At 40.1% G+C, this 19,607-nt stretch overlaps 1 protein-coding gene across 5 annotated transcripts in view; it reads left to right on the top strand.

Annotated features, from left to right (window-relative positions):
• Positions 1-19,607, top strand: part of LOC140753186 (adenylate cyclase type 1) — a 144,161-nt gene that overhangs the window by 69,166 nt on the left and 55,388 nt on the right. For all 5 annotated transcript variants that reach the window (XM_073087623.1, XM_073087622.1, XM_073087621.1 and 2 more), the window contains exon 5: positions 1,512-1,630. In XM_073087623.1, coding sequence (XP_072943724.1) covers positions 1,512-1,630 — 119 coding nt within the window. The remainder of the gene's footprint in view (positions 1-1,511; positions 1,631-19,607) is intronic.

Below are 19,607 nucleotides of genomic sequence, written 5' to 3'. Positions count from 1 at the left end.
AACCAAAAATAATTCAAAAATAATCATCTAATAGCTCGACGATACAATTCACAGTTATTTATCGTAGTTGTCAGTTCTATCGGCAGTTGCCAGTCCCCAAAGATTGCCCCGTTTATTTATTTATTACTTTTACTCCAATAGACTTCTAAAGCGTACGGCGTGCAGCCTGAATTCCGCATAAAATAAAAAGTTGGCTCAAAAGCACCTGTAAAAAGCCTAGGCATAAATATAAAACTCAACCACGTAAAAATTACAATTAAAATTGGGTCAGCTAATATTAGCAGATTTGTAATTTAGCAATAAAAAGCAAAAGCTATAAATCGGGTGACTGTTTCTCTCTACCGATGACACACCTCTCGCTAGCTGATTGTTTTGTCAGCTGCAATACGAAGACCAAATCTTAATCTATATTTTACGCTGTGATTCAGAGGCAGAGGCACAGAATTCTTAAAGCGCTTGTTAACGTCCTTTCTTACCGGATGACGGATCGGGTATAATTGTTCAATTATTAGAATATCACATGTATTTTAAGGATATAAATGTAAGGTGTTTACGATGGTATATATCTGTAGTTACCTGATCATTATTTCAAGTTTTATTTTGTCGGATATCCGTTTAAGAGAATTATCGACGGCAACATCTACACACTTCAGTATTGGAGTGGCTAATTAGAGCTTTTTATTCTTAGTTATTCACAAGACATTGAAGAATTAATACATAGTGGTAATTCGTTAAGCGGGCAACAGTAGGTACATGTATCCATTTTGATTTTAAAATTAAAATGTGTTATATCAAAACGACCTCACTTAGAAATTGAGGTTACTTACCGCATCTGTGATCGGCGCGGCTGGTATTCTATTTGAGATTAATTGCTGATATAGACATTCACTTCTATTATGTACTAAACATACGATGGACAGATTCGTTTCTTATATCAGTTATATCTATTTTAAAAAATGTAACGTTTTTTACCGGAGAACCGGAGATAAAACCGGACGTCTAGAAGCGCTTTAACGATATTTTCAAGTCCGCCGGCGCCGGGCGCATGGCGAATCGAATAATGCACGCCCGTCTGTAAACTCATCGGAAAATTATCAATTTCACGCTTACTTATTTTTAGAATACTCCGGACGAGACAGCATTTCTTTTTATCTGAGGTCTATTCACCTTATCTCGATTCTATTTAGACGTTTTTTCTTAAGAAATATCTTCACGTAAAGTCGTAATCATACTAAATTAAATTGTGTTTCTTATTGTCACGGTTCGGTATCGAAGTTACTTAGGTAAGAAGAGATAGAATACATTGATGTTGTAAATATACTGCTGATGGTTCATTATTAGTAATAGGTGGTATTCATGCTGAAAACCATTGCTATTGTCGTTAATATCTTACCTTAAAAAAATATGCTATCTTAACTTAAAAATATTATGTAAAGAAAATAATTTCATTTGAGTTGCGGCGTAATGCTCTGTATAGCATATAATTTCTATACAAAGAACTTTGCTTGCAGGAACGTTTGCTGCTATCGGTGCTGCCTCAACACGTCGCTATGGAGATGAAGAACGACATCATATCACCGGTTGAGGGCCAGTTCCACAAAATTTATATTCAGAAGCACGAACAAGTTAGGTGAGTTGTCCCTTTCCCTATGTAGATACAATTCTGATACATACATGTTTATTTCAGACGATGTGTAGCAAAGTATTAATTTCAGATGGATTGATATTTGTTTATATTGAAATCTATATCTTTGAGGTTACTTACGCTGAAGATACAAATGGATGATGAGATGGGAAATATGTAATCGTGATGTAAACATTAAATTAGCTTAAAGCTTAGAACTTCTTTATACTTATTATGTAGTCAGTTCGGAGGTTTTAGTAACCTTTTTCAATTCAAACTTTCTACTGTTAAACGACATTTAAAATAGGAAGAACTCTTTATTCCTTTTACTTTTCCACCAATTGTACCACCTTAATTTCTGTCGTCGTGAAGAACGTAGTATTTGCAAAATGATACTCGTAGTTCCGAGAAAAACACGCTCAAATTAAGGATTACTATCTAATCTGGTGCAAATACTGCCTTATTCCGTGCGATTTGTTGACTTCCAATTGAAAACTTTTTTCTTCCTATCATAATCTTTTGATCCCATATCTGTCAAAAACTGAATTGCGGCAAAATGACGATTAGGTACTGTGTTCTATATTACGAGGGCAGATTTTCTAGTCATTAGATCACTATGCTATCACGAACTTGTTTCATGGGGAGTTGTATAATGGCGGCGACGTCCGTGAAATCGCGCTTATCACGATTCTAGACTAGTTCTCATATTTGGCAATGCCGTTTATCTAGTTAGTCGTAGGTTTTTGGCTAGATTCCAGCACGGTCTAGACATAATTTCCTCGAGTCAAAAACCAATAATTTATACACATGCGATTAATTGGACAGGAAATTTTGACATCATAATTATGTACAACTATAATTCAACATAATGTACGTGTTAGACCAGTGTTGTTACTATATGTGTTACATAGATCGTGTTAATAAGAAAATTATTTTAGTCTTCTCATAATAATATTAGTAGTTTTTGTTAACTTGCTGAATGTGATTGATGAGTCGTGATTTTGTACAACTATAATTCAACATAATGTTCGTATTAGACGCTATGTTGTAACTATATGTGTAACATAGATCGTGTTAATAAGAAAATTATTTTAGTCTTGATCACAATATTAGTTGTTTTTGTTAACTTCGGGAATGGTGATTGATGAGTCGTATGACGATCTCATTCATCAAGTGACTTGAACTGTTAAATAACATAGGAGTAATTAGAAATACTTCTAATAGGAAGAAAATTATATCAAGATGAGACAAGTCTCCAATATTCCTAATAAACGAAATGTTTTATTAATTGTTGATGGTATCAGTTACTTTGTAGAAATGAATGTTATGGCATACCATGTTATACAATATAGCAACACGTGTCAGCGGTGGTGTGTACTCATATTGTTTGCATTCACATGTGCTCTATGTGGGAGGTAAGGAGGTGAATATTACGCGGCTGAGGAATGTATACCATCATATTTATATGTGCCACTATTGTACAGTGTTTACGGATTGTAAAATAATCTCTTTATATAATGAACGTAAAAACATTTCATTTATATTGTTATTAACAGTACGATGAATCATTGTGGTTGAGTATTGTAAATCTAAAAGCCTAATTTATTCGGTCGTTCGTCTTTACCTAATCTAGTCCATCTAGACTAGGGCATTGACCTCGCAAATCTCAATATCGGCTGACGTGATGAGTGGCCGGATTAATTTGTCCAAAGTTGCTTCGTGATATATCTCGGGGGCCGGTCACGACCTCCGGCTGCTTCTGGCGAGGCTACTTTTTATAAGAGATACACGTCAATCTTTTGTATTGACTTTTTAGGGTTTCGTACTCAAAGCTTAAAAACGGCACCGTATTTTTAAAACTTCGCTGTTTGTCCATCTGTCATGTTATCTTGCACCTTAATAGATGGATATTGAAATTTTCACAGAATGTGTATTATAGGCACAACAAAAACACATATTAAAAAAAAGTTGTAAATAATAAATAAAGAGGTTCCCAGTTCCCATATAAGAAACTGGAATTTTCCAGCATTCTTTGTATTAATTATTGAACCATAATAGGAAGACAGTTTGAATATTCACGATGTAAGCTGTCTGCCATACTGCCAATAAAATTGACAAATGCTAAAAATAAAAATAAATGAAAGTTTTTTAGTACGGAACTCCTCCTACGGCTCGTACGAGTACGTGGCCAATTTTTAGTTATCATCCGCATTGAGTGCCAATATATATTTATGTTCTTAAATACCTCTCTGATTTATAGACGTTAGTCTTTATGCGTATTTTAATGTGTTGTGATTGGAACGCTTCTGGGTAATAAATAATAAACCGGAATGAATTCAACTATTTCTGTCATAAAAAGCTCTATGTTCATTGTGACGTCATCGGGATTTTTCTTTACTCTGGGGATTGCTTTGTGGGTGTGACGACCGTACCTTCACATTGCATGTGTGTTTCGCTCCAATACTTTATGGCAATAAATGTAGAGCTGGCACTTAGGTTTTATATATATGAGCACTCTGCGTTTGAACGCCAGACCGAGCAGCCCCGCCTGCTCGCGCTCTAGTGTTTCCTAACCCAGAATTTTCTCTGGCCTTTCGGCCGGTTCTCGCCTACTCGATATTATCGATAGCGGTCCGTGCTTTGTTTATTGCCAATTTATTGGGAATAAACAAAACTCACGTCCCGACGCGTTTGAGTTGGTGGATACCTAACGGTGCCAACGAAACCAGCTAGCGTTGACCCGGTGCGCTTCTCAGACCTCTCGGCCTGGGAGAAACCGGCAGACCCGATCCCACTGCACTTGGGCTATCCCAAGGGTGACGGTAGCAGTTACTTTCCCTTAGGGGTAATTGCATTTCCCTCCCCCTCCCCGTTAGCTCCCTGCCTCGGCAGGGAGGCATCCCAGGTTACCATGGCCTACATGGTAACAGATAGGTTTTTCGAGGCTCTGTCCTCCCTCTTGAGCAAGGAGCTCAATCGCCCATTTGACTCAGTCAAACTCCGCTCCCTTTGCGAGCCCTTAAAATCCGTAACGGATCCCCTGTCCGTTACTGATTCACCCGCATCCCCTGATGCCACCCCGAGACACGAGATGGACTTCGATGCCATCTCGCTCAAACGCCCCGCCTCCTCCGACGAATCGTCGGAGCACACCCTCATCACCGCCCCCTCCTCCGACGACGACCAGGGTTTCACCCCTGTCAAGTCGAGGAAGACCAAGAAACGACCGGTGAAACGCGTCGCTAAGGCGACAAGTGAAACCTCTTCCGAGGCCTCTTTCGAAGCCACCCCAGCCCCAGCGGCCCCCGCTCTGGCCCCCGTGCCAAAAGCCTCCACTCTGGCCCCCGTGCCAAAAACCTCCACCGAGCCCCAGAGCTCAACCCCCGCGGCTAAGCCCGCCAAGCCAGCCACGCGCTGCGAACCGGCACTTGCCAAGTGCAAACCGCCCCCACACATTTTCTTCAGAGATAAGTCGAAATGGTCCGACTTCTCTAAAACCCTAGTGGAAAAACAGATCCACTACACCAAGGCACGTAACCTTCGCGACTCTATTCGCGTTTCATGCCCCACCACCGAGGACTTCAGGAGCCTCATTAGGCTCCTAACTCACCTTCAACTCCCGTACCACACGTACGCTTTAGAAGAGGACCGCAAAATCAAAGCGGTCCTTAGGGGTCTCCCCTATGAGCTCCCCACCGACGAAATCCTAACGGATCTAGTCAACCAAGGGTTCCCCGTAGAAGGTGTACACAAGCTGTACAACCGCAAAGGGGTGAAATACCCTCTAGCCCTGGCCATTCTAGCCAAAACCCCGTCCTCCAAGGACATCTTCAAGGAGAAGGAGCTCACAATCTGTGGCCTTTCTGAGATCAAGGTGGAACCACCTAACAAGCGTGGCTACCCTGCCCAGTGCCACCGCTGCCAGCTTTACGGCCATGCAGCGGCGAACTGCACTGCCCCCCCAAGGTGCGTCAAGTGCCTAGAACCCCACGCCACACGTGAGTGCAAGAGAACTCGTGAAGATGAGTCCCCTCCTGCCTGCGTGCTATGCACCACTTCAGGGCACCCGGCTAACTACCGTGGCTGCCCTAAAGCCCCCCGTCCCGCTCAAAAGAAGGTTGCTAAAAAGCAGCCCTCGAAAGCAGGCCCACCTCCGGTCAACTCGACCAATTTCCCGCGGCTAGGGGCCTCCAAAACCCCAACCGCTCCCATGAGTTGGAGGAAAGTCGCACCCGCGACCGCCCCACCAACCCCGGCCCCTAAGGCCACTCCCACTCCCCGTCCCACCCAAGACGCATCGGTAAGGGAACATATCATGTTCCTTAAGGACTGCGTTAAGGGCGTGAACCTCGACGAGATCATACTCGTCTCGCAAAAGATGCGTAACGCCAGCCAGGCGGAGCGCATCGCAATCTACTCTGAACACCTAGCGTTGTTCAAGTCCATTCAATGAGTAACGTTCATACTCAACCCCTTCATCCCGGTCGTCAAAAACCTAAAGGCGTCTCGCTTATCTCCTTCAATGCACGAGGTCTTAAGCCTTGCATTCCCGAACTCAAAGAGTTCGTCCGCAACAGGGATATCGACCTGTTGCTTGTTCAGGAAACTTTCCTCAAGCCCTCCCTTAAAGGCGTTAGTCTCCCCTCTTACGCACTTGTACGTAATGACAGAGCCGACGACCGTCGTGGCGGAGGCACTGCCATCTACTACAAGAGATCCTTCCATTGCACCCCTCTGGAAACACCCAAGCTCACCAATATGGAAGCCACCATATGCAAATTAGGCATGACAGGACACCCGTCCCTGATCATAGCCTCAATTTACCTCCCCGCCAATAAAGCCCCTCTCCAAAGCGACTTGGAGGCCCTCCTCTCGCTCGGAGACTCTGTCGTACTATTTGGAGATTTCAATTGCAAACATACCGTTTGGAACAGTCGTCTGACTAACACCAACGGTAAGAAACTCTTAACCATTTCCCGCGCACTGGACTTTGATATCTTCTCTCCAACAGCGCCAACCCACTACCCCGATCGGGAAGACCAAGAACCCGACGTGCTGGATTTCGCCCTCCTTAAAGGCGTCGCGCTCAATACAAGAGCGATCGAAACACTGGACGATCTGGGCTCAGACCATCGTCCAGTCTCTCTACAGTTAGGTCCCTATGATCCAACTCCCCATACCTCCTCGAAAACCTTCACTAATTGGGAAGGGTACGAGAAATCTCTCACCTCGGCCATAGAGGCCCCCGATTCACCGTATACTATTCCCCCAGACTACCTTGTTAGCTCAGAGAAAATAGACAGTACGGTGAACTCACTCACCCAGCTAGTTCAGACTTCGCTTCATGACAACGCGAAGGTGGTAGAGGTCCCGAACCGAAAACTACCTCGCGAGGTCAGGAAGCTAATCCAAACTAAAAACGCAGCCCTCAGATGGGCCGCCAAGTATCCCACCCCTGTCCTTAGGAGGCGCGCTTACGCCCTCCAAAGGAAAGTCAGATCCCGGCTAGCCGAAATGAGGGACTCCAACTGGAACTCTCTCATGAAGGATATCCAACCTTCTCATAAGGCATTCTACAAAGTCGCTAGACGATTTCGTACCGAAGCCTTCTCAAGCACTCCCCCTCTCACGCGTCCCGACGGCAGCATAGCCTTCGAAGACGCTGAGAAGGCCGAATGCTTCGCAGATAGCATCGCTGCGCAGTGCTCCCCCAGCACTCAACCGTGCGACCCTATCCACATTCTCAAGGTGGAGGAGGAGGTCCTTAAAAAGATCTCTCTCCCTGTCACCTCTGCTCCCATTAAAATCACTACAGACGAGGTCCGGACCGTCATCCGCGGTTTGAAACCTCGTAAAGCCCCAGGTCCGGATGGTATCTCCAACCTGGCGCTCAAACACTTCCCCGAGCAGGCACTGACCCTTCTGGTCATTATCTTCAATGCCTGCCTCGATCTCAGCTTCTTTCCAACAGCCTGGAAGACAGCAACAGTTATCGGTATTCCCAAGCCTGGGAAACCGAAACATATTCCCTCCAACCACCGCCCCATTAGCCTCCTCAATGCAATGGGCAAGGTTTTCGAACGGGTGATCCTCGTTCACATAAGAGGGCACCTCTTCCCAATAGATGCTCCCCCACTCATCATCCCTCACCAATTTGGCTTTCGCCTCCAGCACTCGTGCCCCCAACAAGTCCACCGCATTGTCGAGTACATCACAAGCGGGTTTTATCCAAGACGTAACAAGACACTAGCAGTCTTCTTCGACGTCGCCAAGGCTTTTGACAAAGTCTGGCATGGAGGACTGGTATACAAGCTATACCATTCTGGTCTTCCTGATCGCCTAGTCCGCATCGTGGCTTCCTACCTTCAGGACAGAACCTTCCGCTACAGACACGAAGGTATCCTCTCTCCCCCACGCCCCGTAACAGCCGGAGTCCCTCAAGGCTCAGTGCTCGCTCCAACATTATTCATATCGTACTCCAACGATATTCCTATCCCCAAAAATGGGGTGCAGCTCTCACTCTTCGCCGATGACACCGCCCTTTACATCCAAGGGCAAAAGGAGTCATCTGTCCTCGCCAAACTCCAACGCTCGGTCAACGAGTTAGGAGATTGGTTTAGGAAATGGCGCATCGAAGTCAATGCGGAGAAAAGCTCCGCAATGCGCTTCGACCACAAACGCAGGCGCTTAAACAACCTGCCCTCCGTCAAATTACTTGGGGCCCCCATTCCATGGAGGCCCACAGTAAAATACCTAGGAGTTACCCTTGACCCGGGCCTCACCTTTAGACCCCACGTCTCTAAGGTCACCCATACCGCCCGCTCTTACATGAGCCGCCTCAACGCCATGATTGGCAGACACAGCAAGTTGTCAGCCAGGAATAAGCGAACGCTGTATAAGGTTTGCATTCGACCGGTGTTAACATACGCCTCTCCAGCCTTCGCTCACGCGAATCCCACCATCCTAGACAAACTCCAGGTCATACAAAATCTCTTTTGTCGTCGGGCACTTAATGCCCCCTGGTATGTCAGAAACGCTGACCTCCACCGCGACCTGGAGCTCGCTCCAATACAACAAGTCCTCAGACAATTCTCTGAAGCGTTCTTTGACCGCTCAGAAAACCATTCCAACCCCTTAATCAAGGGTGCAGCGGACTATGCTGCCCCTCTTCCTACCCGTTACAATTGCCGTCGGCCAAGAAATATCTTGACTGACGCTCCTAACAAACTCTCCACCGATGTGGAGAATCTTCTGGCCGCCCACAGGGGCGTACAACTCTCCATAGAGAATCGTCTTCCCGACGATTCTAATCTTATTCATGATACGTTGACACCTTCAGTGTCATCTATCCAGCGGTAGCTCTCTAGGGAGCGCCGCTAGCGCCTCTCGCTCCGCAAACGAGAGGTCGCTATCCGATGTCGGCTGTACGGTCCCCTTGGACGAATGCCTTAAAGGAGTTTTTAGTGGGATGGTCCTCCCTTCAGGAGGACCTTTCAGTCAGCCCCACACGACGCAGGCACCGGCCGTCGCGGCCTGTAAGTGCTTGGACGCATTTTTTGCTCCTCCCTCTCCGTAGAGGGTCAGCCCTTTTTCCACCTACATCTGGGCGCCAAAAAAAAAAAAAAAAAAAAAAATTAGGTTTTATTTCCCATTAATATCCCATTGTAAGGCGTTGGTCCACCATGGTCCGTCGGTGACAAGAACAGAAGTTATAGATATGTATGCTATGTTATCTTTAATTTAAAGGACTTGGCCTTAAAGAATACGAGCCGTGCGGTGGTATATGGTCTAGTCCTTTCATTCTAAACGGAGAGCTGTGCCCAGCAGTGGGACAGTAATGAGTTGATAACAATTCTATCACTAATACACGTACTTGGAAAACAGAGTTGGCAGTCTGGGATTCGAGTCTTGTCTCCTTACCGCAATTCATACCAATGGAAACAGAGAAAATTCATTGATTACATAAAGAAACTTCAGTTACATTCAGTTTGTTTGCTACAAGTCGCGAAGATCTTCTGAAGAAGTTTTCAAGTTTTAAATGGCGTTAAAGTGCACGCCAAGTCGATAGAATCTCGGAGAGCAAACATTTCTATTCGCGTGACAAGAACTTACAAGCTTTAAGTTCAGAGTTCAGTCAATTACGAGGAATCTTCAGTAAGGTCTTTCGTTTTAAGTACTGTGTAGGTTGGTGTAGTCAAGTGACGTGGGTATTTCTGGTTTAGAGTAAACTGAACATCAGTTTACTCTTTTTGAGCGATGTAAGCTAGTAACATGAGGCGTTAAAACTTAACCTTCGATTTTTTGTGGGGGTTTTGTGGTGGTGCCGCCGGAGTCGCACCACATAGGGTTCTACCACCTGCAGTTATTCACTTTATATAAAAAGTGTCATTTCTTGTAAAATATTTTTCAAACTTAAAGAGTAGGTGGAAGTATTTTTATGACAGAAACAAGTTACGTGTTCTTGTGGAAAATCCTCGAAGCATTTTTAATGACATTGAAAAAACAAATCTTTCAAATCAGGTTTTTATGGAATATATCTGACCCTCTAACGGTACATAATGTAAAGCCATGAGACATTTATATAGATTGTAAATATTTTGTCTCCTAGCACTTAGTGGAAACATCTTCCGTTTCCAAGAAATAACAAAACAAATCAGTTTTATGGGTAAAAATCTCTCTATTACTATAATATGAGGATGAAGTCACGCCAAAACACTTGTAAAAGATTCCCACCCATTTTAACTACAGCACTCTTAGAATACCATATTTTACAAACTCTAATTCCCGTATCTAAATGAGAAAAGCAATAGTTACTAACTAATTTATTTATCAGTGGCTGCCAAATGATTTCCTCATTAAGATTGTTAGTCGCCGGCGTGTGATTACTTTGCGGTGCCACAAATATTAGGCTACATTTACATGCATTATTTATTTAAATAAGGCGTATTATGGACTATTATTGTTGATACATACATAAATGCTTATTATTATGTATACCCAAGATAACAATCATGAACTTGAAGGTTATGATAGAACCTATTTCTGCCTCATAACAGCAGTTTTAAGCGCTGCTGTATTCTGTTTTGAAGGGTGGTAAGGGAGACATACGGTAGCGGCGCATCTGTGACCGAGTTCAGGTAGGAATATCTAATCCTATCTGGGGTTAATTACGGATGCCCATGCCACTTACCATCAGGTGGACTGCTTGCTTGTCTGCTACTCCTTTATTATAAAAAAAAAACAATATTTTTCTAATCAACGTATTAGGCGGTGAAAATGTTGTTTTCTTTTTGTCGGAAAGTTTTGCTATGTATATTATGTTTCCTATAACATTATATCACTAGAGAAAACAACTCACAGTGAATTCCTCGATTCAGAGGTTATAAGTTATTCAGAATCTAATATGTATTCTTATTCCATTGACATAGACTTACTATATATACAATAAAGTTTGGAAAATCCAAAAGTGCACGACTCATAATGCTCATTTTATTATGAAATATAAAAAAAAGAAACTTAAGTCGTTCAAAATTAATTGCCGAAAAAACAGCTGTAGTAGGAAGAAGGTACTGCACAAGCGCCCCTGGAAATAAATAAATGTACATAATATCTATAGATATACAGTCTTGTAGTTTTCGTTTTTTATTAATTGCAATTAAACGACACTGAATTAATTAATCATTCGCATTCAGTGACCTACAATCGTCGATAAGAATTAAAAAAAAAATTAACTCAAATGATGGATTTTTTCACAAGTTACAGTGTTTTCAGGTTTCACACATGACGGACAGGAAAATTTTTTGACCTATTTTGGTGTTTTTTTCCAATTCTATTGCAGTAAATCAATTTTTAAAAAGTATGGAATTAATCTCCATTAAATTATCTCGACAATAGTATGCAAAATATCTTGATTCCGTGAACTATCAAGGCTATAATAATAAAAATAGCCGCCAAAATGAAGCGAAAAATTTTTTTCGATCGTAAAGCACTCTCTGATGCTTCGCATCATGAGTCGTGCAACAGTCAGCATGTTTAAGATAATTATTGATATAAGGAATAGGTAGTTACAAGTACACACATACATCAATTTCTAGCGTGAATCAGTTATTGTGTTTCGGCGAAAGGTGAGAATGCCGGCTCATTAACATAATAGGCGAACATCTTAATCCTTAGGACTGGTAACTGAACTGTGCTCAGTTTCGGATACAACTTTTCAAGTTTCAACTTTTCAGATTCAGCAGTGACCACTTACCATCAGGTGGACTGCACGCTCGTTCACCACTTCAATTTTATTAAAAAAAATCTTCATACTTTACCAAATTATTGACACACCTTTAATGTTATTTCATTTAAAGATGACAATTAACATGTAAAGCTATTATAGAATGACCGTGTGTATCAAGCCTTACATGGTGCCATTAGCCTAAGCACATAATATGTACGTGCGATAGGTCTGGCCACTAAAATGTTTATCGACACTGTATACAATGTACACAGCCACACACGCTTGCAACGAGTGTGTATATCACACATATTTGAATTAAAAACCCACATACCATTATAACGGTTATAGTGAAACAGTATTTGTCATATTTTTGTATTTTTTATCATGTATTGCCGGTATCCATTCTTTGTATTATTCGTATAAATATAATATCAACCGAGTACAATCGGGTTATAATATTTATGTAACAGTATAAAAGGTAAAATATGTTACCTAAAACCATTTAAAAAAAGACATTTTTTTCTCATCAGAAATTAGTATTGTTTTATTTTGGTATCCCACAATCTTACAACCAATTCGTTCGTATTTTACATGCCTCTAGTAGTTCTAACCGGAGGATATTGAAGCTTTCAAGGATTTTTGTGTATATCGCAGATCGTGACCGCAGGCACGATTTGTGGCTCATAGTGACTATGCTAGAGTTGTGGCCTGATCTGAAGGGCGTGGTAAACTGTCCTTAGTCACTATAAGACCATTCCAGTATTGTAAGGTCTAAGGCATTTGCGCTTAGGCCGCATAGGGGCCGATGTAATATAGATATCACATTAGACTTTTTTGCGTTGGTTATAGTCTAGGTTATAGTTATCGCATAGAACGAAATGTTTGTCTATTTATTACACAAGTAACATAAAAAAATCTATCTTCAGGCTGTATTAATGCAAATAAAATTCATAGAATTCCTATCTATGTTATTATTATAGCAATGTCTTAATAAAATATTTGCGTATAACGAAAATGTTTACGCAGTTGAATGTAAGAAGCGTAATAAATAACGATTACATTAGAACTGTAGATTTATGAGACACTGCATGTTACGAACATAAATTGAAATTTTAAATACGAGCTCTTCTAGTGAGCTTTGCGGAAGACATATCAATTAGAGCAGAGGTTCCCAACCGGTGGTCCGCAGGAGGCAAAATATGGTCCACAAACGATTTAAAATTTACCCGGGCAGTGAGCCGTTTGAAAGAAAGTTATGATTTCCGTGTAATTTTGAGTAAGACTATTAGTCCTCCTATTTATCCTATAATATTATTATTTCTTTTTATGAATCAACCTCGTACCTTCAACCTGGTAGAACCCTTTGTGGTTCGACTCCGGCGGCACCACCGCCACACCTATTTCTGCCTAATAACAGCAGTGCTAGGCGCTGCTGTGTTCCGTTTTGAAGGGTGTGGTAAGGGAGACAGACTTTTCCGAGGCGTTCCAGCTTAGTCCTCAAGGGTAGCGGCGCATCTGTGGCCGACCTCAGGTAGGAATATCTAATCCTATCTGGGGTTGATTACAGATGTTCATGGGCGCCAGTAGCCACTTACCATCAGGTGGACTGCTCGACTGCTACTCCTATATTATAAAAAAAAATTGAAACTTAAAGTTAAAGTTTGATTTAGAATATTGTAGTTTATTTTTATTATACATACATAGTGGTCCCTGTTAACAAGAATGAGATAAACATGGCCTGATCCATAAAGGTTGGGAACCCCTGGAATAGTCCTGAAGAGCTTATCTCGCACTGGAAATAATAATTCTTTTCACACCAATACGTTAATTGCCAATTGCTTTAATTGCTGCCACACAGTGATATTTTAATTAAGTCGAAACTAAAAATCAGCACTATGAACTCGGTACCGTGCTCTCGTTCGCGCGTTCAAAAGCTGTATTTTATTCACGCCGTAGTATAAAAACATCCCATCGATCATTTATACTATGAAGGAGGAAGCAGAATTTTAATTGGGTATCAAGTTAATCCTATGTGTATTAAGCATCACTTAGTATAACGTATCACTTATATTATGTGCCATAAGTTAAAATATTGATAAGTTAAAGTGAAGAAAATTCTTCAAGTGGCGCTGACCTGAAGTGGAGGTGGACTTGAAGAAGATAGTGGGTTATCGCTAGATTTGGTCTGTGTCGCGTCAATTAGGTGAGGCCTAGAGAGGCAGAGGACTTGCAAAGACTAATGAAGGATGGAAGTAGTGTTAAATTTCTATTGCAGTTTAATACAAAACATGATTTCATCGAAAGAAATTAACAGGTAACTCTTGAAGGCTAATTTGTATACTTCCCGTGCTAGTACATGAAGTTAATTAGTAACTAGACCAGTTACTACGGAATATGTTAATAGACTGGTTAAGCTTGTGTACAAGTGAAATGAATTAATTAAATACTTTCCGTTGCAATATTACTCACGTTTTACTTTTACAACTCATTTTAACTACAAACCTCCATAAATGGAACTCTATGGCAGATTTACTAGAAATTAAATATACTCGTACAGCCCTACCTGGAAAGATAAATTAATAAATTTCGGTTTTAGTTTTCTCTTGTTTATTATAGTCCTCATTTCGAAAAATGGCAGAACCCCTTTTGGTTCGACTCAGGCGGCGTTAACGCTACTACATATTTCTACCTAATACTCGTAGCAGTAGTGTTAAGAGCGGCTTTGTTCTGGTTTGAAGGGTGTGGTATGAAAGACATACTTTTCCTAGGCATTCCAACTTAGTCCTCTGGCGTAGCGGCGCATCTGTGGCCGACATCAGGTAGGACTCTATTCCTATCTGGGGTTGATTACAGATGTTCATGGGTACAGTATCCACTTCTTCTTCTGCTACTTCTATATTATAAAAAATGTAGGAATCCGTATAAGCTTCTCTCATATCACGTATTAGCTACTTTCACTTAAAAAGTAATTTTAAACACGTTACATTGAGCACCAAATGAAGTGTGCGATCATTTGACACCATCGATCACACATAAAAAACTAGACTGCTTGATTGAAAAGATAAAACCGGCCGTCGCATACTTGATATAGAATTGGAAAGTTTAGTAATTAACAGATAATTGTAATGGGACTCCTGGCTTATAAATAGGCTACGATCCTCCTGACATAAAGACAAAATAAACGATATGTCATTATATTCAAATTTAATAAGCAATTTAGGCTATAGAGCATGGCAAAAAAAACAACACACACAGAGATAGGTATCTACACTTTAAAAACCATTCACTTCTGAGGTAGTCGGAGAAAAAGTAATAAATCCGATTTCAAAGTAAAAAGTCTAAAGCACGCATTCAACGTTTATAGTAAGAACAGAAGATCACTCATTACGCGTAATAGCGTCAATAAAAGCGCCCGTAAATTGGCACTTATTATATCTTTACGACCTTTTGTTTCTTGAATTATTGTTGCTATCACGAATGCTTACGACTTTACGATAGATAATTTGTTTCGTTGGCAATTTAATTGAAATGTCTTTTGAGTGGTTGAGTGATTGTAGAGATGCTGTAGCGACTCGTTTTTCAGTTAGTCTGCGATTTGCAATTTATCGTCCGTAATGGATTTGTTCCACGTAATGTAGAATTTTCGGAGAGATCTTATCAAGTTTTACAGACTTTCTGAATTGAAATTCGTAGTTTTGGTTTGAATTATTTCGGTCGTTTTTAGACAAAGTCTTGTTACAATGAGTTTGTTACAATGAGTGAGATTTTGGTGAAACATAATGGATACCTAAATAATATTGTTATGTCTGTTATTGTTATGGTACTTCATGGTTTGATTAGCGCTTAAAATTGTTATGTTAATGTAACTGTACATTTATTTTTAGCACACGACACAGTGTTGCACATAAAATCGTTAATAATCGGTGTTGTGGTGTAAAATCAACATGCCTACTAAGTCATTGGCTCGCTTACATCATGTTTGCGGTTAAGCAGTCTCGTATAAATTATGACGGCTCGCGCAATCATTATAATATAAATAGCATTTGAACTTTTGCTGTTGTAAAGATATTAAATTTATTCGTCAAAAAAGTTAGATGTCACACACTCAGAAGGTACAGTCCTGAGTCTTAGAGTCTTGACAGACTTGGAATAATAGATAGATATTAACTGTTTATTTGCTATTTGCATGTCGACTGTTACTAACATATTAAGGTCGTGTGCAGACTGTAAGAACCTAGTCAGTGCAAATAGGTATCGTCGTCAACTCACTTACATTGTCAACGTCGTTAGAATCCATCTACTGGCCACGGGTTTCTTCTCGGTTTGAGAGGGATTACAGGCCCTAGTCTAACCAAACTTAGCTATAACACTGGTTAAAACGAGTAATGGTAGACTACAAGCACCTTAAATAACTTTTATTTAATAAAAATGTTACGTGCGTTTCCTCGAGTAACAAATCTTAAAAAAATGTTTCTTTTTCCTAGGGAAAACATGTTTTTAAAAACTAAAACTTCCTTCATCTAGCAAGTGATAATTAATTTCTACTAAGCAAATAACTTTGAAAAATCGGTCGATCGTTTCAGGGATTCCAACCTCGTACCTGATTTAGAAGTAGAGTTTCAGAAATTGGTAAATTAAGAACCCCTTTTCATTAGACAATTCATTCGAATAATCTGTAGTAAGAGTACAAAGCGATCAAGACCGAAGTCTAAGCGCAAGGTGTCGCCTCGTATGGCTTCGTCACCCCGCGCTACTCGCATACCAGCCAGTGCGCATCGTGGAACAATACGTGCTTAGTATTGGCGCCTGTTCGTATTTATTGGCGCTATTAGGTGCATACTATTTCTTAGACATTTCGATTGTTGTCGATCGTTTTGTTCGTTGTCTCTCGAAATTAAGTCGCAATATACAAGGTTAAAAATAAGAATAAAAGATAGAGAGTCATTTTGATGGTAAGCGGTCAGTGTTGTCCAAAGTCACTGTAATCCCCTCTAAACCCCCAAAGCGGCGGTCCTACTTATGGTCGGCCACTGACTACACTGACACTGACACTTTTTACAAATTAGACTGTTTTGGTATTTGTTTACGTATTTGCCCATACAAATTCCAATCAGCGCCCCTAGCGGATTGTATCAGAACTATAGTATCCGTAAGGTAACATTAAATGTTTAAATTGAAAAAATGGGGTTTTATGTTTTGTCTCTCTTTTTTGCCAACATGTGGGGCAGACAAAAAGACTTGAGCACTTACATATTGTTACGTTTACTCAGTCAAATGGATTGATTAAAAGTAACGTAAAATTGTGGGATGTTATGAAAACTCATGGTAAGGGTACTGATCGCAGCGCCTTTGACATTGCCATTATAAGATAGAAATAAAATCGACGGTCCCTACGTATAAAGCGACATGTCGAAAACGCAGGTTTACAGGAGAGCGTAATTAAGGTTCAAACCACTCTAGAAATAATTTTCTATACAATTCTAAGAATATTGTTTTTTAAATGTTGTTATAGCTTTCGAAAGTTTGTACTAGTATTTTTAAATATTGATTTTTTTAAATATTTACCAGAAAAACTGACAGATGACTGTTTCTACGTGAAAACCATTACTCTTACTCTTATTTTACATTGATGTCTTACTTTTATAGGTTAGAAAAACAATTACATTTTTTTGTGTTCTTACTTATTATTTAAAGCGGAAAATATGCTTTTTAGACGTGATGTTAAGTTAGACATGACCGCGTTCATGCCGAGTAGCGCGTTTTCTAAGACATCGTACAAAACGATAAGTATAGATATCCGCATGTACGACACCTATTTCCTGTAATTGTTATACTTGTTCTCTTATACGAATGGTAAATCTAGTAAAATACATCATATTTAAAGAAAAATCTTATATAGGCATAAGCGTATGGACAATCTAAAGCCAATAAAAAAAATGCAATGCAATGCAATAAAAAAAATTGCAATTTTTGACATGTCGCTTTATACGTAGGGACCGTCGAAATGTTGCGGACGAGTACTGATCGCAGCGCCTTTGACATTGCCATTATAAGATAGAAATAAAATGTTGCGGATCTATGAATCTGAGCAATAAGAAATTTTAGAACGTTTAACGTAAAAATAATAGAAGGCAATATAACATAAACAGTATGTAACTTATGGCATTTGGTTAACGAAGTTCTTAAGTCGTATCGTAACTCACTCCATTAACTTAAATGTTATTGTGCAGTAAAGTATACTGCGAGATCATAAAAATAAATTTACACGTATTAAAATTAATCATTTATTCTTGTACTGCATTTTGTAATTGATTAATCACCGGTTATAAACTTTATTGGTTCCATTTATCATTTATTTCTTTGTAAAAGCTTATGTAACTTAATTCTTATTAATATTATGTTGTATTCATTGTGTCTTTGGTAATAAATGATTCCAGCTGCTTAAAATAAATCTAATGAATGCATGAAAATAACTTCGGTGTTAGTACGAATATCAAAGTTTCATTCACCCCGCATTCAATCAGTTTCGAAGCTTATTTTAAAGTGGCACATTTTTTATAATCCCGTAGACGTCTCATAGATCACGTTTTATATTACTACAGTAAATTGCCCAGGTATTAAGCCTTAGTGACTTATCGCAATGTCTACTGGCGTGGCGACGTCTCTACAAAAGGAGTACATGGAGTAACGACTTCAAGGAGACAGCTAGTCACTGATGCAAAGGATGAAGGGTACGTTCGGAGGCGAAATTAATGTTTCGGATTTCCTGCAAATAAACTAAGAATAATGTCCCAACTCTAATGAAAAGGCAATCTTTTACCTGACTGCAGAGGGATGTTTTTCAAGCTTATGTATGATTTTTTCCACCCCGTGCAGCTCAAACGGTATAACGTATTTCAACATACGAGGTGTCTTTAGATTGGTCTACATTGTGGGAGTGACGTAGGATATATGTTTTGATTTTACAATTATTCTCTAGTATTAAACAATTGTCACTTGTATATTAAATTAACATATATTAATATATCCATCCAATAAATTAACCGCGCACAAATTTCCAATATATCCATCCTCTTTCGTTACTCTGTCCTCAAGGCACAAAAGCAAACTTGAACAGTATTCTAAATTTAAACGAAGCTTAAAGTTGGATATTACAAAGATGAGTGAGAAGTGAGTAAGGGGATTGTTAGTCATTTCATCCAGATGTTTCCATCTCATTACCTTTTTCATTTTGCATCAAATCTCATCTTCACATCCTGGGATGCGATGGGCCGGAATAAGGGTTCTTAATTAAATTAAAATGTAACTTCTTCAGCTACGTTATTGTTATTAAAAATATTTTGGAATGAATCATAATATTTTCCTTATGTGCGTTTATTAAGGGAGGTGATGCATCTAAGGGAGGTAACTCATGAGCGAAAGTGACCTAATATTAGAGGGATAGTTCTTGTAGGAAACTTTCGTTGGCTGTCGCCGTCTGTCGGCGACGGTCGTTAGCGATTTTCGGCGACTATTGTAAGCGTTGATCGTCGTTCGTGTAATAACTAACTAAGAAAGAATCATTCACTTTGTTTTGTAGGATCCATGATGAGCGGTAGACAACGGTCACCTATCCTATAACTGACCATCTTTTAACATTGTTGCCGTTAAAGCCATGGTTTTAATTAATGAGCGCCAGGTGATACAATTAATCTCATAAGCAACCCATTTATTTCATGCACTCAAAATAAATCCTTATCAAAAACATTTTTGTAGCAA

Source organism: Epargyreus clarus, unplaced genomic scaffold (assembly GCF_041222505.1).
Source record: "Epargyreus clarus isolate Ecla_fem2 unplaced genomic scaffold, WU_Ecla_fem_2.2 ptg000026l, whole genome shotgun sequence".
NCBI lineage: Eukaryota > Metazoa > Arthropoda > Insecta > Lepidoptera > Hesperiidae > Epargyreus > Epargyreus clarus.
The sequence above is the reverse complement of the archived record's forward strand: the minus strand, read 5'-3'. Positions and strand labels throughout refer to the sequence as shown.